This window comes from Oncorhynchus kisutch, linkage group LG30, assembly GCF_002021735.2.
Source record: "Oncorhynchus kisutch isolate 150728-3 linkage group LG30, Okis_V2, whole genome shotgun sequence".
NCBI lineage: Eukaryota > Metazoa > Chordata > Actinopteri > Salmoniformes > Salmonidae > Oncorhynchus > Oncorhynchus kisutch.
Genome location: NC_034203.2, coordinates 21,812,572 through 21,836,324, shown reverse-complemented (window position 1 = coordinate 21,836,324; position 23,753 = coordinate 21,812,572). Strand labels below are relative to the sequence as shown.

Sequence of the window (23,753 nt, the reverse complement as noted above, 5' to 3'; positions counted from 1 at the left end):
CCCCCCTTCTTCTACGCTGCTGCTACCCTGTTATTATCTATGCATAGTCACTTTAATAACTCTACCTACATGTACATATTACCTCAATTACCTCGACACCGGTGCCCCCGCATATTTACTCTCTACCGGTACCCCCTGTATATAGCCTCGCTATTGATAATTTACTGCTTCTCGTTAAATATTTGTTACTTTTAACTCTTAATTTTTTGGGGTGTTTTCTTAAAACTGCATTGTTGGTTAGGGGCTTGTAAGTAAGCATTTCACTACACCTGTTGTATTCGGTGCATTTGACAAATACTATTTGTTTTGAAATAAGGCGATATTTATCAGGGCAGAGAGCACAACCCATTTGTTTCAAAGCCAAGAGGGATTTGTGCAATTACAACATTCTTTATCGAAATGGACATGGGAATAGGCTTGCAGTGACATTGTTGCAGTACACTTAACTACTGTAGGCAATATGAAGCCAAATCAATCATTCTGAGGCAGATGATACAAGATACATGTTGGCATCAAAGCAAGCAGGAAAACGGCTCCATCAGAGCGGGCAGGGCTGCTGTCTCTCTGATCTCTAACCATGATGTAGATAAAGTTGTTTTGAGGATCAATGTAGAGAAAAGATCCAAACCTTACGAGTACAAAATCTAAAGTTGAAGACATCAGCTGAATGTTGACCCTCACTTTTTGTACTGACCAATAGAGGGCAGAATTGTACCAAATATATTTAAATCTTTCTGATAGTAGACTACCAGTACTGTAGGCTGACTAAAGGCTCCTACAACCGTTTTTCATGAGTTACAAATCGAGAGTAAAATATAAAAACGACCATTTTAATGCATGACATATGCTCCAGCTATTCGACCGTGTTTCCAGTCGGTGTAAAAGAGACCGTGGACACTATCACACCAATCACAAGCTGGCTTTCAAATACCAGCCAATAGAAAGTCAGACATATGAGAGAGAGGCGGTCGTGTTTGGGTTTTGTTTTCAGACAGGTGTCGCATGCAAACCTGAGTCTTCCTAGCTAATATTTCAGAGATTATTTGAAATTTACCTAGTTCACAAGTAAAAACAACATCGGACTGAAAAATGAATTGTCCACCATCGAAAAGGATTTATGCAGATTTGCCCGTATGGATCGTAGAAGATCACTGTGATGTAAGAACATTTAGCTAGCAGTAGCTATATTTAGTTAGCTAGAGTTAGCTACATTTTTGTAATATCTAACGTTATCTTGCTAGCTAGTTGCACACTGAAAAAAATACAATGTATTACCCATTTGAATGTCTCTACAATGGCGATCTGCGATGCTACCTCACTTTCTGAAAATAGCAAATTCCTTAGCTGGCTAAGATATCACATTACATTTGCTTAGCTAGCTGGCAAGCTAACGTTAGCTAGCTACTTTACTAAGGATTCATGCATGCTTACTCTATAATTGTAACCAGATTAGGTCTCCTTTCTGGTTTTGAACAACCAGGTTTTTGTTCCATCCCAGCACCAACACATCAAATGCAATACTTTGTTATCCAGACTGGAGATCATGATTTTTGTTAGCTTAGTGCTGGAACAAAAAGCCTGAACAACCAGTCCAGGACCCTGGGCTAGATATAGATAGGTACCACTGATTCCCCCCCCCCCCCCCCCCCCTCCAGTCTTGCTTGACATAGACGCATTGTTTTAATGAATTTTGAGAATGTATCTATCTTTTATCTGCTTGAATTGTGTCCCTCAGGTGGTAAGTCCTATATATCGGGCTATAGCATCAAGGCACTTGCCGCTGAAGAACATCAAGATGGTCCATCTGGATTCCCACCCAGACCTCCTCATACCTGTCAATATGCCTGCAGATACTGTGTTTGACAAGGACTCCTTGCTCAGGTGGGATTACTGATGCACAGGGAGACTGGCCTGTACTGTACCGGTAAACATACTGTATGGACACGGACATGCCATCATCCCACATTTTATATATCCTTGATACCTTTGTTTGCTAAGATACCTCTTCAGGTAGCCTACAGCACAGACTTCACTAAATGAATAGGGCATGACATGACCAGTATTAGCAAATACATTACATGCATTCACTCGCTGATCATGTATTGTTCGTTTTTTGCAGTGAGCTGAGCATTGAGAACTGGATCATGCCCATGGTATATGCTGGGCATGTGTCTCACGTGGCATGGCTCCATCCCTACTGGGCACAGCAGATCAAGGAAGGCGAGCACGCCTTTTCTGTGGGAAAAGACTCCTCCACAACCACCATCAGGTAATTAATTGTTAGCCAATCACTTCCTGATTTTCTGGATTTCTTATACAGGGAGGTATGGTTTGACCCAAATACATTTCTTATTTGTACTTTGTTTGATTTTGTTTCAGAGTTACAAGTAAGGACGATTACTTTTTAAGTGACGGCCTGTATGTTCCTCAGGATCAGCTGGAGAATCCTAAACCTCTGGGACTGAGTGTTGTCTTAGTGAACCCTGTGGTGTGTTGCCAGAGGGAAGACATGGGAAGGGACATTGAGAAGAGCTCTGCCAAAAGACCCAGGATAGAGAACAAGGGAGCTGGGGATTTGAATGATGCTCAACCCTCTGCTTCAGTTTCCAAGTCTGAAAGCAGCTCTAGTAGCTATACTGACAGTGTTCAGCCACCAGGTGGCAGTATAACATCAGGGAGCAGCAGCAATGGCAACAACAGAGAAGAGGAAAAGGAACCACTCAAAAAGCCTTGTTTGAAGACTGACAAGGATGAGGGTTCAATGACCTACGCTGTGAACAGCCTTCTCTCCGTTATCAAACAAACTGATCCATACATACTTGACATCGACCTTGATTTTTTCTCTTGTAAGAATCCTTTCAAGGAGATGTATACACAGGTAAAGACAATTATTGGTTACCAGAGGCTGAACCTTCTCAAGAAAACATATACTGCTGAGATGTTGCAGATATCTTACTTAGAATCAGCAGAAGTGTTGTAAGATGTTTAGACATGTTGGTTTTTCCTTGGCATTCATCTCGTGATTTGACGCCATCAGTTTTACTTCCCCCTCTGTATACCATAGGATGAGTACAATATTCTACAGGAGCTATACAGTTTCAGGAAACCTAGAGAAGACCCAGATGAGGTGAGAGAAAATACCGTCTGTTCTGAAGGTGCTATGTGTGTCGGAAGGTGTCTCTGTATCAGAAGCATGTGGTGTTTCTCCCCTGCTGTACACTACAACTGTGTCATGTTGTTTTCAGGAGGAGTTGACAGAGTGTGTGGAGAGACGTATCCGGCAGCTGGAGGATCTGGAGGCAGCATTTGCAGACCTGGTGGAGGATGATAGTGAGGAGACAGTCAAGCGCTGGGCTGCCAACCCTGGGTAGGGTAAATCCCCTCTACCTTCCTTATGGTATCTGGGCTGGCGTTGCTGAGTAAATCTTCTGTACCTGCCAGGCAGTAATTTCTGCATCAGCCCGACTAGCCCTAATCCTCAGAACCCTTCTATCCTTAGAATCCTTCACTCAGCACTGGCCAGCTTAAAATTGGTACTGGAGAAAAATTCGATGAGATTGAGATCTACTTATGATTATTTCCCCACATATAGTCCCTTGAGAAAGTATTCACACCCCTTGACTTTTCCCACATTTTGTTGTGATACAGCCTGAATTTAAAATAAATGAAATTGAGATGTTGTCACTGGTCTACATACAATACCCCATAATGTCAAAGTTGAATTATGTTTTTAGATTATTTATTTTTTTACACATTAATTAAACATGAAAAGCTGAAATGTCTTGAGTCAATAAGTATTCAACCCCTAGAAAAAAAAGAGGAAGGGAAGCGCTGCTAAGGTACACAATGGTAGATTTTGGTAGACTGAAGGTGTTCTTTGGTAAAAGGGGTCATCAAAAAGAAAGGAGGACCAAGGCACTCTTCATATAATTAATTGAAATGCCTTTATTTGTATAGCATGTTCAATGGAAACAAAGTTTACAAACTCCGACGCGTTTCGACTGCTTGGCCTTCGTCATGGAGTACAAAGAAAGGATTTTGAACAGCTTTTTCCAATCAGCCCTGATTTGAAGAGGTAATGGATCAGCATCAGAACGCCTAGAAAGGTAGTTCTAACCTTCAATATGACTGGGCAAAGTGCCAAGAATAGGAGAGCCATCTATTCCATAGTACACTAGAACACAGCCAACATGGACAACAACATAACTGAGGGCAATGGAGCAAAATGTCCACTAGATGACAGCAAATGAACCTATCACGACCCTACAGGAAGGGTGAGAAATCCATATCTTCATTTAAACCAGGGTACTTAGTGGCCTGTAGTTTGTAAATCCATATCTTCATTTAAACCAGGGTACTTAGTGGCCTGTAGATTGTAAATCCATATCTTCATTTAAACCAGGGGACTTAGTGGCCTGTAGTTTGTAAATCCATATCTTCATTTAAACCAGGGTACTTAGTGGCCTGTAGCTTGTAAATCCCAAAACATTCTTTTTGGTTTAGCTGTGTAAGACTTTTCTAATTGAGGCCGGAACATGATCATGATGATTTCTCACCTTTCCTGTAGGGTTGTGATTAGGGAAGCACAATATATCGGTGAACATATCAGAATCTGCCAATATTAGCTAAAAATGCCAACATCGGTATCGGCCCGATGTCTCGTTTAACGCAGACGTGCAAAACCGATGTCAAAGCTGATGACGCCACGTAAAATGTTGCATTACACGTGCAACACAGCATTCCTAACCTAACCCACAATGTCTGCGGTGTGGATCAAGCAGTCAACAAATCTAGCAGTCATTTGAACGAGTAAGACAATTTCAGCGAGACAACTCAAAGACGAAATCCATTAACACCAAGATGATGGAATTCATTGCCCTTGACAATCGACTGTTTTCTGTCATGGGTGATGTTGGCTTTTGCCGACTGGTCGACCACCGGTACACATGTTGCACTACCGGAGTTCCACAGTAATAGCCTCACTGCTATTAGCTTTACGACATAATATGGAACGCCGTTTGGGTCTTTACGTGTCAAAAACGAATTTGACGCATTAAATAAGCTTGTCATTTGACACGTCAAATAACAGTTCTAGTATAGAATGTTGTGTGATGAATTTGCATTTGCAAGCCAAGCGCCACCACTACTATCAGTAGCACTGTCAAAGCTGTACAAAAAAGCGTCTGCAAACACTGGACACGAACGATGTGCTTACAATACTGCTTTAGTAATATGTCATTGTTTGTTCGACCACAACTTCTGGGGTAGCTAGCTAGTTTTATCCTACTTCGCTAGCACCAATACAACCAGCCTGAAAACAATGACCAGTAGAAACTGCAGTCATTTTCATTATTCTTAACAATGATTTAGGAATCCTTGTGAGTAAGTATTAGCTAGGTAGCCACTTGTTGTCTTCCTATTGAAATTGAACTTCAGTTCATGAAAATAAATGGCTAGCCAGCTACTTAACGCTGTTGCCCAAAGCTCATTTTATAAGCAGCCAGCTTGCTTCATCTGGCTAATGAGGCTCGACTGAACCGGGTTTTGTGTTGTGAACCTAGTCACAATAAGGATTAGGCACAATAGTGGAATTTGCGGTTTGCTTCAAAATGAAAATTTTTGCCATATTTAGACAAGATCATTTTAAACAAGGTTGGAATGTGAAGCAATGAAATGGGGTATCAGTCTACTCTGTGACACCCACAGAACACAACTGTGGAGGCCAAATATATACTGGAGTTGCTTACCAAGAAGACATTGAATGTTCCTGAGTGGCCTAGTTACTGTTTTGACTTAAATTGTCTTGAACATCTATGGGAAGTCTTGGAAATGGCTGTCTAGCAATGATCAACAACCAACTTGACAGAGCTTGAATATTTTTTTTAAAGAATAATGTGCAAATAATGTACAATCCAGGTGTGCAAAGCTCTTAGAGACTTGCCCAGAAAGACTCACACCTGTAATCTCTGCCAAAGGTGATTCTAACGTATTGACTCAGGAGTGTGAATACTTATGGAAGTGATATATTTCTGTACTTAATTTTCAATAAATTGGCAAACATTTCAACAAAACACTTTGTCCTTATAGGGTATTGTGTGTTAATGGGTGAGCAAAACAATTAATTGGATAAATTTTTAAAATTCAGGCTGGAACACAGCAAAATGTGGTATAAGTCTAAGGGTATGAATACTGTCTGAAGGCACTGTAGATCTAGGCCTACTCTATATCTGCAGTGTGTCTTTCCCATGAACAACTGATATAATACCTTTTATCCAAGTTGTCCTCTGGGGTTGATCACTTCTCTGCTGTCTGCCTCTCACACAGTCTGAATTAGATTAGGCTGACATTAGGATATCATTTTAGATAGAGAGATACTGTACAGGCGTGGTACTGGAGGGTGCCTGGAGGTGATGATACATGGTGGAAAATATCAGAAACTTATTTTGAAGGTTTTTTTTCTCTCCTGTTTTTAGGATGACCTCTTTGGTCAAACTGGTGGGAAGCCTGCGGAGTCGAAACGAGGCCCCTGACTACGAAATGGTAAACAGCTTTTTTCACCGACAGAGTCATCACCATTAGTGTTTTTTTTTTCTACATTTCTAATTTCAGGGGGAAGATGAGGAAGAACATAATGTAGCACTAATTAACAGTTCGATTAGATCACTTAATATAGCCTGTCCCCTTAACGGCTAAAAGGGTTTTCTTTTTGCTCCCTGCCTCTTTCCAACCTTTTACTCTGAAAGGCACCATGATGATAAAAAGCTGGCTTTCATTATGTGGTTGGCTGACATTCTCTCCCTTCCTATGTGATGGTTATGATGATGATGATGAAGGTGCACCAGGCGGGGCTGACCTGTGACTACTCGGAGCTGCCCCACCACATCAGTAGTGAGGAGGAGGTTGAGAGACTGGTCCTGGCAGTGGAGCTCGTCCTGGAGGCCCTGCCGAAGCCCACCCTTGTCACTGTCTCCAGGTACGTCAGCGCCACTCACCCTCCCTGGAAAACAGCCAGTTTACTTATTCAAAGAAAATGGGATTTGTAGCTTGCTGAAGGACATTGGACATGTAGCAAACAGTTTATTGTTGACAGCCATCAATTTATTTGCAAGATGGAAAGTTCATGAAGTACTGACTCATTCAGTTAGTGTTTGTTAGCAAAGGCGGATGTCAAAGATGTGAAAACAACATAGTCTTGACGCATATAGACACGTTTGTTCTGCTACTAAGAAATTTGATCTAATCTTCAAATAATGCAGATCTTACGTCAATTGACGCAAACACCTTAGTCATTGTATTCTCAGCAAAGTTGTTGTTTTTCATGCAAAGCACAGTCCATTTAACAAAGTATAATGACGCATCACCTTTGCCTGGATGACATTGTTTTTGAATGACTGAATTACAAGATTCTGTTCAATCGTGTTATGCAAACTGTCCAAATTTCCAAATGTGTTATTGGACAATTTGACAGCTGATTGATTCAGTGTTTTGTTTGGCAGATCCAGTCTGGATGAGTACTGCCCAACTGAACAGGTAAACTCCATCCAGAGTAGGATACTAGCTGTCCTGGAGTCTTTATATGGCTCGTTGGATGTCCATAAGGAGTACGAGACGAAACCAGAGGACAACCTGCCCAAGGCATCATGATACAAATCATCCTCATTTGTGATGCATCCATCAAATGACTGACTTTCACTCAGAAATCATGCACTGGTGTCAGTGTGAGGATTCAGCCTGAAGATACACACATGTACTAGTTTATTTGAAAGGCTTTAAGTTTAAAGTATGAATTAATGGTTGAAAATCAAGATAGCATGTCTACCTGCTCCTGTTATTTTAGTTTTTCCTCAGGTAGGCAGGTGTGTCAAACATATCTATAGTCACCTGACCATTGTTACTGATACTGTACAATTTAATGAGGACAGTTTTTATCATTTGTGTTCCATTACTTGTTTGATACTTTCTTGCCCAGTCCAGACAATTTCATATGCAGGCATAATTCACTAAGTGAAAATTTGACTATGGAGCCATTTTACACTAAATGCAGTGAATGCACTGGCAAATTGTTCAACTGTATCTGTAGGAATTTTTCATTTAAATTAATATTAATTTTGTGCACATCTATTTCCCTTTGCTCATTTTGCAAATCTTTTCCCTAGATGCATCCCTTCAATACAATCTGAGGAAGTGCTGAGGACTCTTTTCTTTATTTCGTTTTATTTCGTTTTTTCTACTTCAAAGCAGCAAATGAGTGATTTAGATCCTATCCTACCCCACCCACTTCGGTTTGTTTGCTCCCATTGCCAGTTGCTTAGCAACTCTATTCAGTACTTTCACATTTTCATCTCACTGTTTGTACAAATGTATAAATAGATTATTCTCTCAGTCAAGACTATTACATATTGTTACAAAACTTTAATGCCTTGGCTGTCAATGCAGAGTACAATTTGTCCCAACTACAGCACTGTCATTTTGAATATACAAGAATACCTATTCATGGTTGTACATGAATATATGAAACTTAATTTAATGTTATTCTCATTTAATTCTTACAGATGCTCTCCATAATATTGTTCTAATTTTGAACGTTTTCCAAAGAAAGATAAAAGATACCCATCAGAGGAGGCCATATTTGTTGTAATGTAATCTATTACATTTTCCATGGTTATTATAGACTCAATAGGATTGTTTTGTGTCCTGTTTTAATATTGCCTGTGTTACTTTGTACAGAGCTGGTGCATTTAAATCAAATTAAAAAATCACCCATGACAAATTGTCCAATTATAATATTCATAGCTTTGCGTATGATATCTTCATGCATCCTGAGGATTGGAATCAGCCTTTCATATTGCCCGGGGTAATTCACAACAGAAACACACACCGACTCAATTAAGAGGACATTGATGCACCTCAAACATAATCATATGATTTTATTTTGGGGATTGCAGCCCACCATTTACAAAATAATTTATACCACAGCATGATGTAGCCTATTCCACACATCAAGAACATTCTGTGTGTGCACAATCTCTGCTATTTGATGATCCAATGGCTGCTTTTACGCAGGCAGCCCTATTGACACAACTTAGTCCTAATAAAGTACCATTCAAAAGTTTGGACACACCTACTCATTCAAGGGTTTTTCTTTATTTTTACTATTTTCTACATTGTAGAATAATAATGAAGACAACTATGAAATAACACATATGGAATCATGTAGTAACCAAAAAAGTTATAAACAAATCAAAATATGAGATTCTTTAAAGTAGCCACACTTTGCCTTGATGACAGCTTTGCACACACTTGGCATTCTCTCAACCAGCTTCACCTGGAATGCTTTTTCCTCAGACTTGAAGGAGTTCCCACATATGCTGAGCACTTGTTGGCTGCTTTTCCTTCACTCTGTGGTCCAACTTGTGGTCTCCTTGGTCAAATAGCGTACTGTCCTGTTGAAAAACAAATATTAGTCCCACTAAGCGCAAACCAGATGGGATGGCATATCGCTGCAGAATACTGTCGTAGCCATGCTGGTTAAGTGTGCCTAGAATTCTCAATAAATCACAGACCGTGTCACCAGCAAAGCACCATCACACCTCCTTCCCTGTGCTTCACGGTGGGAACCACACATGCGGTGATCATCCATTCACCTACTCTGCGTCTCACAAAGACACAGCGGTTGGAACCAAAAATCTCAAATTTGGACTCATCAGACCAAACGACAGATTTCCACCGGTCTAATGTCCATTGCTTGTGTTTCTTGGTCCAAGCAAGTCTCCTATTCTGATAGGTATCCTGTAGTAGTGGTTTCTTTGCAGAAATTTGACCATGAAGTCCTGATTCACACAGTCTCCTCTGAACATTTGATGTTGAGATGTGTCTGTTACTTGAGCTCTGTGAAGCATTTATTTGGGCTGCAATTTCTGAGGCTGGTAACTCTAATGACCTTATCCTCTGCAGCAGAGGTAACTCTGGGTCTTCCATTCCTGTGGCGGTCCTCATGAGACCCAGTTTCATCATACCGCAGTTTTTCAACTCCACTTGAAAAAACTTTCAAAAAAAGTTATTGAAATGTTCTGGATTAACTGACCTTGATGTCTTAAAGTAATGATGGACTGTCATTTCTCTTTGCTTATTTGAGCTGCTGTTGCCATAATATGGACTTGGTCTTTTACCAAATAGGGCTATCTTCTGTATACCACCCCTTCCTTGTCACACGCAAATGATTGGCTCAAATGCATTAAGAAGGAAAGAAATTCCACAAATGTACTTTTAACAAGGCACACCTATTAATTGCAATGCATTCCAGGTGACTACCTCATGAAACTGGTTGAGAGAATGCCAAGAGTGTGCAAAGCTGTCATCAAGGCAGAGGGTGGCTACTTTGAAGAATCTCAAATATAAAATATATTTGTATTTGTTTAACACTTTTTTGGTTATATATATTTATGATATTATTTTGTGTGCAGTCATATTCAAGACCATTTCAACAACTTAAGCCATTGCAATGAACCTACACAGTGAGTGAACCACATTCTTATTCTCCACCATATCAACTCTGATACTTCCTGTTTGTGTGCCCTGTACACTGTTTGTGTGCCCAGTGGGTCATTGTCCATCACAGACATAACCTTGATGCCTCCCTCCACGGGACTCAGACCAGTGTTCTGTATCCTGTATGCAGACCGCTATCCCATTGTAAAGGATGGTGTTGGACCGAGCATTGAGATGGGCCTGCGTGCTTAGCCTACTGATGCCCCAAACCAAGGCAGTTGGCTCTTGACACCTTCCATCTGACTGGCATGTCTTGGCTGCCATGGATGGGTCAGGGAGGCTTCACCATCCAAATCAAATAGGTTGACCAACCTATTGAATACGCTCCAGTGATGCCTGCAAAGTAGTGTACTGTCTGGAGAGTGGAGTCAGTGGAACATGAAAAGTAGTTATGTGCAAGAAAGGGATCTCAAATGGGTTGAGACCCAAGATGTGCTAGAAATTTGTAACGTGTGAATTGTTATAACATCCTTTGCAAACAGAGTACACAAGACTTTTCTGTGTTAGAACAGCTAATTTGAGTTGCATCCCCAACAGAACAGGTCTGTGAGAACCTTCAGAGATGAGTCAGTGACCTCCAAATATTAAAGTTATGTAACCTTTTTTTAATGCACCTGAAGGCTGTTGGGTATTGTGGTTGACTTTAAAGAGCATAATTGTTTTGTGCCTTTAAATAAAATTCTGACTGACACCCACTTCCTTTTTTTCTCATGTATGTTGTGCAGTCTGTCAGCTGTTGTTAAATAATGTAAAGTAAACTGAGGATGTATCACACTACTGCACTAATAGGAGCCTCCCCACTGGGCACATACGCCAATTCAACGTCTATTCCACGTTGGTTCAACATAATTGTATTGTGTGTGCCCAGTGGGCCATTTTTTTTTGATCTATGAGGGGAGATGTCTTCATAAATTAATAAAAGATTGAAAAATAATTTACTTAAATAGGCTAATGGATTGATTAAAAAACCTAGGCCTACATGTTCTGTTAATAAGAGCCCGAGGATGGCCAACAAGGCCCATTAAAACATGGCTCTTTATGAAGCTAAATGATCCTTAGTATGACCTTCTTAAACCAATTCCATATAGCTTAGTAGATCCCCCCCTCCCCTGGCTTAGACAGAGCTTAGACTGTAGAGGGTTAAAGCATGGCTCATTATGTCTTTCCAGGGCTTAACTCCACATCATCAATAGACACTGTAGCTTTCAGCTCCTGCTCTGAAGGGAATTATGTCAAAAGCCACCTGTTCATTTATCCTGGCTGATACCTAGAACAGAGCTGCCTGGCTCCCTAACAGTTTTCAGTGGTGTGTTATTGTCAATACGAGGAACCAACTAAATAACCAACATCAAAAGCAACAGATCAGCAGAACATGTATCTCTTGCTGTAACATTCCCAGTACAGCTAACTGACTGAAATTACAGGAGCCTACTAGACCAATGCTTTGCAGTTTCAATTTCAATTTTAAACCATTCCATGAAGTGAAATGACCCCTATAACATTGGAATAGATTTGGAATTGTTTTAGTTTCCCTGTGCTGGATGATGGATTGGGTAAGAGTATCAAAAGACATCTGGGACATTGGTAACCACGCTATGGTACTAGCAAGCAAGATACAACCTTGGAACAAGTAGAAATCTTGGTTAGATTTCATTTGCAACCTGGACAGGTTTAATCCTCAAAACACATTGCTTTATCGTCCTCAATTCATTCCACATTAAAATAGGCAAAACATGGCGATAGGGGAGAGTGGGGTAAGTTGACCCTCATGAAGAATTACTATTTAAATAATACTCTTCACTACAACACAAAACTTGTTTTACTACTTGATTTCTATTGAGATGTGTAGTAAACCAGTAGTGATTTATGTATTAACTGAAGTAGTAATGAGTGATAAATTGGGAGGATTCACTGCTGAACACTACAATACTCTGCCTTCAGAAGTTTGACTTTTTCCACATTTTGTTGTGTTACATCCTGAATTTAAAATAGATTAAATTAAGATTTGTCACTGGACTATACACAATACCCAATAATGTCAAAGTGGAATTGTGTTTTTAACGAAAGGAAGGAAAACGCACAGGGAATTCACCATGAGGTCAATGGGGGCTTTTAAACCGTAACAGAGTTTAGTGTCTGTGATAGAAAACTGAGGATGGATCAACAACATTGTAGTTACTCTACAATACTAACCTAATTGACAGACTGTAAGAAGGAAGCCTGTACAGAATAAAACATGTTCTAAAACATGCATCCCGTTTGCAACAAGGTACTAAAGTAATACTGCCAAAAATTTGGCAAAGCAATTCACTTTTTGTCCTGAATATAAAGTGTTGTATTGGATTTGCCCCAAACATATTACTTAGTAACACTCTCCAATTTTCAAGCAAAATGGTGGCTGCATCATGTTATGGGCATGCTTGTAATCGTTAAGGAATGGGGAGTTTTTTTAGGATAAAAAAGCTAATCACAGGCAAAATCCTAGAGGAAAACCTGGTTCAGTCTGCTTTCCACCAGACACTGGGAGATTAATTCACCTTTAAGCAGGACAATAACCTAAAACACAAGGCAAAATCTACACATGTTTATCGAGTAGACTTGTGAATGTTCCTGAGTGGCCGAGTTACAGTGTTGACTTAAATCTACTTGAAAATCTAAGGCAAGATTTGAACATTATTGTTTAGCAAATTTTTTTAATAATAAATGTTGCACAATCCAGGTGTGGAAAGCACTTAGAGACCCAGAAAGACTCAAGAGCTGTAATCGCTGCCAAATGTAACTTTAACATGACTCAGGGGGGTGAATACTTACAGTATAGTCAGCCATCAATTGTGCAAGTTCTCCCACTTAAAAAGATGAGAGAGGCCTGTAATTTTCATCATAGGTACACTTCAACTATGACAGACAAAATTAGAAAAAAAAATCCAGAAAATCACATTGTAGGATTTTTAATGAATTTATTTGCAAATGATGTTGGAAAATAAGTATTTGGTCAATAACAAAAGTTTATCTCAATATTTTGTTCTATACCCTTTGTTGGCAATGACAGAGGTCAAACGTTTTCTGCAAGTCTACACAAGGTTTTCACACACTGTTGCTGGTATTTTGGCCCATTCCTCCATGCAGATCTCCTCTAGAGCATTGATGTTTTAGGGCTGTTGCTGGGCAACACGGACTTTCAACTCCCTCCAAATATTTTCTATGGGGTTGAGATCTAGAGACTGGCTAGGCCACTCCAGGACCTTGAAATGCTTCTTTCGAAGCCACTCCTTCATTGCCCGGGCGGTGTGTTTGGGATCATTGTCATGCTGAAAGACCCAGCCATGTTTCATCTTCAATGCCCTTGCTGATGGAAGGAGGTTTTCACTCAAAATCTCAATATACATGGCCCCATTCATTCTTTCCTTTACACGGATCAGTCGTCCTGGTCCCTTTGCAGAAAAACAGCCCCAAAGCATGATGTTTCCACCCCCATGCTTCACAGTAGGTATGGTGTTCTTTGGATGCAACTCAGCGTTCTTTGTCCTCCAAACACGACGAGTTTAGTTTTTACCAAAAAGTTATATTTTGGTTTCATCTGACCATATGACATTCTCCCAATCTTCTTCTGGATCATCCAAATGCTCTCTAGCAAACTTCAGATGGGCCTGGACATGTACTGGCTTAAACAGGGGGACACGTCTGGCACTGCAGGATTTGAGTCCCTGGCGGCTTAGTGTGTTACTGATGGTAGGTTTTGTTACTTTGGTCCCAGCTCTCTGCAGGTCATTCACTAGGTCCCCCCGTGTGGTTCTTTTTGCTCACCGTTCTTGTGATCATTTTGACCCAACGGGGTGAGATCTTGCGTGGAGCCCCAGCTCGAGGGAGATTATCAGTGGTCTTGTATGTCTTCCATTTCCTAATAATTGCTCCCACAGTTGATTTCTTCAAACCAAGCTGCTTACCTATTGCAGATTCAGTCTTCCCAGCCTGGTGCATGTCTACAATTTTGTTTCTGGTGTCCTTTGACAGCTCTTTGGTCTTGGCCATAGTGGAGTTTGGAGTGTGACTGTTTGAGGTTGTGGACAGGTGTCTTTTATACTGATAACAAGTTCAAACAGGTGCCATTAATACAGGTAACAAGTGGAGGACAGAGGAGCCTCTTAAAGAAGAAGTTACAGATCTGTGAGAGCCAGAAATCTTGCTTGTTTGTAGGTGACCAAATACTTATTTTCCACCATAATTTGCAAATAAATTCATAAAAAATCCTACAATGAGATTTTTTTCTCATTTTGTCTGTCATAGTTGAAGTGTACCTATGATGAAAATTACAGGCCTCTCATCTTTTTAAGTGGGAGAACTTGCACAATTGGTGGCTGACTAAATACTTTTCTGCCCCACTGTATTTAAACAAGATGTATTCTTGTTTTTTTATGTTATGTTATTTTTTTTTAATCCACTTTGACAGAGTATTTTGTGTAGATTGACAAAAAATGACAACTAAATCCATTTAATCCCACTTTGTAACACAACAAAATGTCAAGGGGTGTGAATATTTTCTGAAGGCACTGTACCTATTGACATCTTAATTCTCCCTTAATGACTACTGTGTAACTGAGCATCTGCTACTTAAAACCTACACAATTCCTACACATTCACTATTGAATTACTATGTAATGCCTACCCATTTCAGCTGTATGTCTACTCAATCCCTATTGAATTAATATTGCCATTTGTGCATGTGGTGTTGTGTCACTATTGATCCCGACATAATTGCTCCAGATCTTTTTCATTTCCCCCTTTCAACCCCTTGAATTACTGTTGACATCTTTTTTCACTAGCAGCGGTGGGAAAAGTACTCAAAAGTCATACTGTAGTAAAAGTAAAGATACCTTAATAGAAAATTACTCAAGTAAAACTCACCCAAAATACTACTTGAGTAAAAGTCTAAAAGTATTTGGATCTAAATATACTTAAGTATCAAAAGTAAATGGAATTGCTAAAAATGTACATAAATTCCTTATATTATGCAAACCAGACAGCACAATCTTGTTTTTTATTTTATAAACAGATAGCCAGGGGCACACTACAACACAAATTTACAAACAGAACATGTGTGTTTAGTGTGTCCACCAGATCAGTGGCAGAAGGGATGAAAAGGGGTGTTCTCTTGATAAGTGCATGAATTGGACCATTTTCCTGTCAAAATCTAACTAGTACATTTGGGTGTCAGGGAAAATGTATGGAGTAAAAAGTACATTATTTTCTTTAGGAATGTAGTGAAGTAAAAGTAGAAGTTGTCAAAATTATAAATAGTAAAGTAAAGTACAGATACCCCAAAAACTACTTAAGCAGTACTTTAAAGTATTTTTACTTAAGTACTTTACACCACTGGTTACTAGACTAGTGCACATGCTATTTCCTCAAGTTATTAGCTGTAGTTATATAATCATACAATAAATAAGCTTATACAAACGTAATTGCATTTTTTAATTTAAATTAATTACATATTTACACTTTTGTTAATCCCTTTGAGACCTCGTCTTCATTCGGATTCTCTTTTGCGTTGCAGCCACATTTCTCCACCACTTAACCTTTTAGAAAATAAAAACAAGCAAAAGAGACAACCAATTATAAGCCATTATTCATCATATGCTAATAAAGGTCACATAAAACACAGAAAAACATTTGATAAACAATGTTAATCTTACAAACAATGGCCTCCAGTCTTCTTACAGTATGTCGAGGGTCTCTTTGGCAACAGGTCAAGAGGTAAGTAGAACAAAATGAACATACTGTACATTTGCATACAAACACACATACGAATTAGCTAGCATGACGAAACACAGGCTACATTGCTACAGTCTATTTCAATGGGGCTAACAAACAAGGCCATTTTGGCTAGCAATCTTTTTCATCTGGTAAAAAGTTAGATAAATTACATTAAAGTATTTATAAAACATAAAAGGAAAATTAAACTTACAGGTGGTGCCGGCATAAGGGCTACGAAAGACAGGATGATGAAGGATGGAAGTTGAGCACAGGATGGTCAAAAACAGTAGATAGCTAACAACCAAACTACTTCCTGTTTTGTCTCCTGCGGCAGCGAAAAACTTGTGTAGAAAAGCTGTCGTTTTTTTACTACTAACATCAAGTAGTAAAAATCTCTACCTGATTACTACTAGAAACACTACTACTGTTTTCCTACTGAACACTACTTGTGTATCTTGAGTAGTGCATAAACTACACAATGCCTACAAGTCTTTACATTGTCACTACTGTAACTCATGCAAGCAGTAAAATGTAATTTAACAAACAGATACTAAACACACCTCATGGAACAGCAGGAACGGTGAAACACAAACATTGGCACAGACACATGCATACAAACACATGATAACATACACACTATACACACACACACATATTTTGTGTTGTAGATATGTGGTAGTAGAGTAGGGGCCTGAGGGTACACACTTATTTTGTGTTGTAGATATGTGGTAGTAGAGTAGGGGCCTGAGGGTACACACTTATGTTGTGTTGTAGATATGTGGTAGTAGAGTAGGGGCCTGAGGGTACACACTTATGTTGTGTTGTAGATATGTGGTAGTAGAGTAGGGGCCTGAGGGTACACACTTATGTTGTGTTGTAGATATGTGGTAGTAGAGTAGGGGCCTGAGGGTACACACTTATGTTGTGTTGTAGATATGTGGTAGTAGAGTAGGGGCCTGAGGGTACACACTTATGTTGTGTTGTAGATATGTGGTAGTAGAGTAGGTAGTAGAGTAGGGGCCTGAGGGTACACACTTATGTTGTGTTGTAGATATGTGGTAGTAGAGTAGGGGCCTGAGGGTACACACTTATGTTGTGTTGTAGATATGTGGTAGTAGAGTAGGGGCCTGAGGGTACACACTTATGTTGTGAAATCTGCTGTGAATGTATTATCATTTTTTTTAGAAATGTGTAACTGCCTTCATTTTGCTGGACCCCACAAAGAGAAGCTCTTGTCACCCTTGGTTTCTAGGAAGCCATACACAAAATGAATAATTTGACCAAATATTTAGGAAGAGATCATAATTTTATGAAGTCTGAAGGAAGAAACCACATGGAAAAAGTGGTAATCATGTCAAAAAAAAATGATTTTCACCAAGTCAACTGAATGTATTGTGTTAGAGGTTTCATGATGCTTGTATCTAAACCAAACATTTTCATTCTATACATCAGTTGGGATCTCTATAAGCTTCAATATTAGGTCCATCCTTGTAACTGTGTGGGCTGATATAGCGCTAGGAATATGGGACCAAATACTAAACCTTTGACTACTTTAATACTCATAAGTGAATTTGTCCCAATACTTTTGGTCCCCTAAAATGGGGAGACTATGTACAAAATGTGCAGTAGTTTCTAAACAGTTCACCCAATGTGTGTGTAAATACCCTCAAATTAAAGCTAACAGTCTGCACTTTAACCTCAAAGTCAATGTATCATTTAAAATCCAAAGTGCTGGAGTACAGATCCAAAACAACAAAAAAAGGTGACACTGTCCCAATACACTGTACCAATACTCACTGTATCTGGAAAGGCATTATCCTAAATAACATGCAAAGACTACTCCTTTAAAAGCACTGTGATGCATTGTACTTGCACATTTCAAGGAAACAATATTTCATAGCAATATCGCTTTCTGTCTTTCTAAATATTCTCAGGGTGTTAGAGAGCAAACAGCATCTAACAATTCCCAAACCTCTCAATGTACTGATAGCCATACCATTTGTTGACAATTTGTTTGATCGTGAGATAAATCTATATACATGTACAGGAAACTGCCAAAATAATGGAAACACTTGAATAAATGAGGGTCCTGGCTACTCTTATCACGTGGGGTGCATTTTCCTGGCATGGTTTAGGTCCACTCAACCCAAGGTAAACGCCAATAAATAGTGATTACCTTCAACCTGTGGTGAATCATTTCTATCCTGATAGGAGTGGATGACAATGCCCCCATCCACAGGGTACAAGTGGTTACTGAATGATTTGATGAGTATGAAAACGATGTAAACCATATGCCATGGCCGTCTCAATCAAGATCTGAACCCAATTGAACACTTATGGGAGATTCTGGAGCGCAGCCTGAGACAGTTTTCCAAAACCATCAACAAAACACCAAATTATGGAATTTCTCATGGAAGAATGGTGTCACATCCATCCATTAGAGTTCCAGACACTTGTAGAATCGATGCCAAGGCGCAATGCAACTGGTGGGTCGTGGTGGCATTTCCATTATTTTGGCAGTTACCTGTAGTTACTTTAGCATGTTAAACAATTTTGCCATTCTTATTTGGATCATGAGGCAAGACAAAAATATGTCCTTATTTACAAATAATATAATTATGTTTCTTTTAAACTGTTCACCTTCTCCTTAAACAGTTCACATGCAGTATCTCCATAAGATTCACTATCTGCTGGGCATTTCACACAGAGAAACACACAGAGAGGCGAGACCATACCAACAGCAGAAGATCTCCTTGAAGGTTTTCCTCATCTCCTGGCTCCTGAAGGCGTAGATCAGCGGGTCAATGACAGAGTTACACATGATGAGGATGAGGTACATGTTAAAGTGGGTCATGAAGCACACGCAGTAGGGGTTCCTAGGGCAGGAGATCATGAGGATGAGGTGGAGGAAGAAAGGAGCCCAGCACACTATGAACACCCCCAAGAGAATGGTGAGGGTGATGGCCCCCTTCATGTTGGCTGCCTGCCAGATGGGGCCGTTTCCCGGCAGAATGGCGATCCTCTTCATGTGCAGACGCGCCAGCATGAACATGTGGACGTACAGCGAGGCCATGAGCACCAGCATGCTGAAGAACATGATGATGAGGCAGATGAGGACGGTAGTGCTCTCCGAGTAGACGATGAAGAGGATGCCCGACACGGTGCAGAAGGTCCAGATGCTGGTGATGATGGCGGCGGCCCGGCGCGTGGTCATGATGTTGTGGTAGCGCAGCGCGTAGAAGATGGTCACGTAACGGTCCACGGCGATGGCCAGCAGGCTCCAGATAGACGCCAGCAGGGAACTACAGATCATGGAGTCAAACACGTTGTCCATGCTCTTGATCACGCCGCCACCAATCCCCAGATTTCCGTCGGTGATCATTGCCATAACAATGGTCTCGGTGGCATTGGAGACGCTGACCAGCATGTCGGCCATGGCCAGGGAACAGATGAAGAAGTACATGGGAGAGTGCAGATTCTTGTTCTTAATGATGGCGGCGATGACCAGGATGTTCTCCAGCAGGCTGACGATGCCCAGCGTGAGGAAGACCTCGGTGGAGATTAGCAGTTGTTCGTAACACCCAGACGAACCATGGTGTCTCTCCGCTCCGGCTTGGTGCTGTTGATGGCTTAGAGGCGGAGCTCCAGAGCTGTGGTTCCATAGGTGAAATGATCCATGGTGATGCTGGTGCGTGGCATTCATTGTTTTTGTAGGAACTCTTCAGTCAGTACTCTTCAGTTGACTTCTTTCTTCATTATTCCCTTAATCCGTCTAGAGGGTTTCTGTGCCTAATGAGGAGCTGCTTACTTCAAGCTCCTGGGCAGTGAAGTAAAGTCTGAAACACTGGGAGGAAGTTCGATACGTGACCACAGGCGCCCGTCTGACTACTTCTGGCACTGACTCTACAGGCAGGAAAGCCTTATCATCCTCTGGTCTCACACTGCCATCTATTTACCACAGCTTCAGCCAGAGAGGTCTCCGAGAAAGAGAGCGCGTAGAGAGCAGGGAAAGAGAGAGAGTGAGAGAGAGAGGTGGACACGAGAGGGGAGAGAAGGAGATTGGGAGAGAAACAGAGAGAGACAGGGAGAGAGGCAGAAATTGTGAAAAATAGATGTAGGGTGTGTGTCTGTGAGTGAGTCCCGAGAATGAGTCACTAACTGAAAGAAAAGGTATTAAAGCACAGATAGCCAGCGAGGGCTTCACTTAACAGAATCATTCTCACTTTTCCTATAGACAACCCTCAGCACTCTCATCCCTGACTCCTCCCCGTCTCTCAGCCAATGGGGGAGTGCTTACAAGGGTGGGAATCACATCTGGAGTGTGTTCTTGGTCTGAGAGAGGTATGAATAGTCCTGCTGCACCTCACTTCAGCACATACAGATTGTCCTTGTATCATGTGCCAATTTAATCAATCTAATTGATGGTTTTATAAATGTCAGAAATGTGAGTCTTGATCGAGGTCTTTTGAAAAGCATTCACAGGGATGATTTACGTAAGTGTATCAATAACATTTAGGATCTGTATCCTATCTACCACTATGTTTCAAGCAATCAGATCTACTGGACATGCTCTGTAGCCTTGTCATTCATCCCCAGCTGCTGAATACATTGCAACCTCCCCATTTGTCCTAAAATTAATCACACCTGCGTCGTCCAACGAAGAGAGTTCCTTTTGCATCCCTTTGATATTTTAAGTAGAAATTGTGCACCAATTTAATATTTTAAAACTCTATATTAAATGACGTGCCCTTTAATATAGACCACATGGAGAGAAGGCTTGCTGAAGTGTCAAGTGTCACTTCTATGAAGATTTCAATCCACTTAATCCAAACATTTCACCATCATTGTAAAGCACTAGTTATTTTGTTGCTTTGACAAAGCCATTTCTGAAGAGTATTACTTATTTAATGTGATTAGTGATTCATTTACGTACTGTATGTCCCTCATTTCAATGTGAACACTGTTACGTGAACTGAACTCTCACTTTAATCTGGTGAAGTGATTCATTTTTAAATATTTCAATAGAAACATTGACCATTTAATCATAGTGTAAAAGTAGATGTGCTGGTTCTACTCTTTTTGGCCATTTTCTGGTGTTTTGTCATGGAAAACTGAGCTGGTCAAGCACAACACATCAATCCTGTTACCCATAGATAGACGGGCTAGAAATGTTTTAGCAATTCCATTTTTTTGTTTTTGCATTCAATTGCCACTCCCTGTTACCCACAAGCTTCTATTCCCCCTGTCATGAGAGGATTTATGATTAAATCGTCAACCCTGTTACTTCATTTGGCACTTACTAAAGGCATGTTTTTATTTAACCTTGAGATGGGAAGACGTGTTTTTTTATGTTCATAATGAAGAACATGTGCTCTTTATGACAGAATGTTAAAATTAGGTATTTCATCCTCAAGTGGATAGTCTTTTATTTTTTACACTTCTCAAAAAGCACCGAATTAGTGGAACTGTCGAAGCCTCCCAGGGCTTTAGGCTAGCTTCCTGGCCTATTGATCACACCTCTAGGTGTTTGAAAAACACACATGCATGCACACACACACACCAAATACATACACCAGCTTAGGACACGACATAATCGACATCACCCCATCCCCTGGGCTGAAAAGAAGCAGATGTTTTTGTTCAGGTGAGCAGTTTGTCCTCACGTCTTATATCAGTCTGTATCAATAAGAGATATTGTTGGAAGTTACTGTATGCACCAAGCACAAGCAGACAAACATCAAATGAAAATAAAATCACATGTTATTTGTCACGTACACAGTTTTACAGCATGTATGAAAAATGCAGTGAAATGCTTGTGTGCCAGCTCGCTCAACATTGCAGTACAATAACCAATATTAATAAAAAAGTTAAATAAAAAAATATTAAGTAATTAGAAGGTAGTATGCAAAGTAATAAACTGATATGTACACAATAGGATATACAGTATAGATTATGAATGTGCTATGTCAAGTATGACTGTATTTACAAATATAAAGTGGATAGTCATGGTCGCGCAGTTAAATAGTATATGATAGAAGAGCAGCATCGGAAATATTGTGTGTTGAATAAGCCATCAATTTACCTAAAACCCAGTGTAAGTCAGGACTACTTAGCCTCATACAGGGAGCTCAGAAGGCTAAACGGAAGGTCTCTCAACAGGTATGTCACGCGCTAACACGTATCAATAAGGCTCAATTGGCTCATATCCACACTTTCATCAGTAGGCATCTATAAAGATCAAATGGATGTGCAAATGATTTTATCGCCAAGTGGTCATGTCATCAAGGATATTAGAATATACAAGGCAGACTGATCAGATAAATATTAGAAGAATAGAGTCATTGTTACAGGCTATTCTCAATGCCATCAAAGCATGGTCTGGAATGTTTTTTGAAAAGCTGAAGCTGTGACGATTGTCGTTGGTGGAATTAGACCAAAATGCAGCGTGGGGTAGGTTAATCATATTCTTTAATGAAAACCAAAAAAACAAGAGAGAACCAACAAAACGTACAGCCTTGTAGGGCTCAACAGCAACAACAGAAGGACAAGATCCCACAACATAGGCGGAAAAAAAGGCTACCTAAGTATGATTCCCAATCAGAGACAACGATAGACAGCTGCCTCTGATTGGGAACCACACTCGGCCAAACAAAGAAATACAACACATAGAATGCCCACCCAAATCACACCCTGACCAAACCAAATAGAGACATAAAAAGGCTCTTAGGTCAGGGCGTGACAGAACCGAACCACAAAATAATCACTTTGGCTAATAATGTGCGTTCTATCCATCCTTTTGTCTCTGAGAATGAATCTGCCACTGTCTCATACTGGCATTGGCTTGACTGATTAGCCAATGGTCAGTACAGACAGAGAGGGCCAAATCAGATAAGTCCTTTGTCAGTCAGCACCCTGTGGAACAGTCACACTATTGGAGGATAGATCCACTCCAAGTGACAGAGAGCAAATCAATGAATTACCTTGTCAGCTACTGTCTGTAAATGAGCCAATGAAGCTAAAGTTGTTCCAAAAGCTTGTGTCATCACAATAACTATTTGTATTTATTAGGTGAAATCTTTTCTAGTTTTTCTAAATATATTTTTTTGACTGAGATTCCTTTAAATATAATTTGCTGATCTTCTTACAAATCAAAAATACTGTCGTCAAAAGCATACTTATCATTATTTGATTTCTACACAACTCTGGAGTACACTATCCATACTTTTCATAGTTGTCCCCATGTGTACTATTGAACTTATAGATCCACCGTTATGGCTGTGTTTACACAGGCAGCCCAATTCTTCACATTGCAATCTTCCATCCTCACTCCTCAACAACAAAAGGAGGTGGGAGGGTTTGGTGCTGATCTGATATAGTATGTCATACTTGAATTTATCCAGGAATCTCAAGGTTAGCTTATTAACACATCACATTCTTTCAAACTGTCATTCAGT

The 23,753-nt window shown here is 40.2% G+C and overlaps 2 protein-coding genes across 2 annotated transcripts; one reads left to right on the top strand and one right to left on the bottom strand.

Moving 5' to 3' along the window:
• The first annotated feature begins 953 nt into the window (after window positions 1-953).
• Window positions 954-9,124, top strand: lg30h5orf22 (linkage group 30 C5orf22 homolog). The gene is made up of 9 exons (XM_020467033.2): window positions 954-1,158; window positions 1,736-1,881; window positions 2,120-2,269; window positions 2,380-2,878; window positions 3,065-3,127; window positions 3,246-3,367; window positions 6,474-6,540; window positions 6,834-6,973; window positions 7,497-9,124. The coding sequence occupies exons 1-9, from the start codon at window positions 1,090-1,092 to the stop codon at window positions 7,642-7,644; spliced, it is 1,404 nt and encodes a 467-aa protein (XP_020322622.1). The 5' UTR covers window positions 954-1,089; the 3' UTR covers window positions 7,645-9,124.
• An 8,582-nt stretch (window positions 9,125-17,706) lies between these two features.
• On the bottom strand, window positions 17,707-20,215 carry LOC109874696 (melanocortin receptor 4-like). The gene has a single exon (XM_020466723.2). The coding sequence runs from the start codon at window positions 20,000-20,002 to the stop codon at window positions 18,983-18,985; it is 1,020 nt and encodes a 339-aa protein (XP_020322312.1). The 5' UTR covers window positions 20,003-20,215; the 3' UTR covers window positions 17,707-18,982.
• Between the last annotated feature and the right edge of the window lie 3,538 nt (window positions 20,216-23,753).

Bases quoted from the DNA above. Each gene is read 5' to 3' on its own strand.
- lg30h5orf22 (XM_020467033.2), top strand. From the start codon at position 1,090: ATGAATTGTCCACCATCGAAAAGGATTTATGCAGATTTGCCCGTATGG. The intron at 1,159-1,735 runs GTAAGAACATTT...TGTGTCCCTCAG, and splicing joins TCGTAGAAGATCACTGTGAT to GTGGTAAGTCCTATATATCG. The intron at 6,974-7,496 runs GTACGTCAGCGC...TTTGTTTGGCAG, and splicing joins ACCCTTGTCACTGTCTCCAG to ATCCAGTCTGGATGAGTACT.
- LOC109874696 (XM_020466723.2), bottom strand. From the start codon at position 20,002: ATGAATGCCACGCACCAGCATCACCATGGATCATTTCACCTATGGAAC.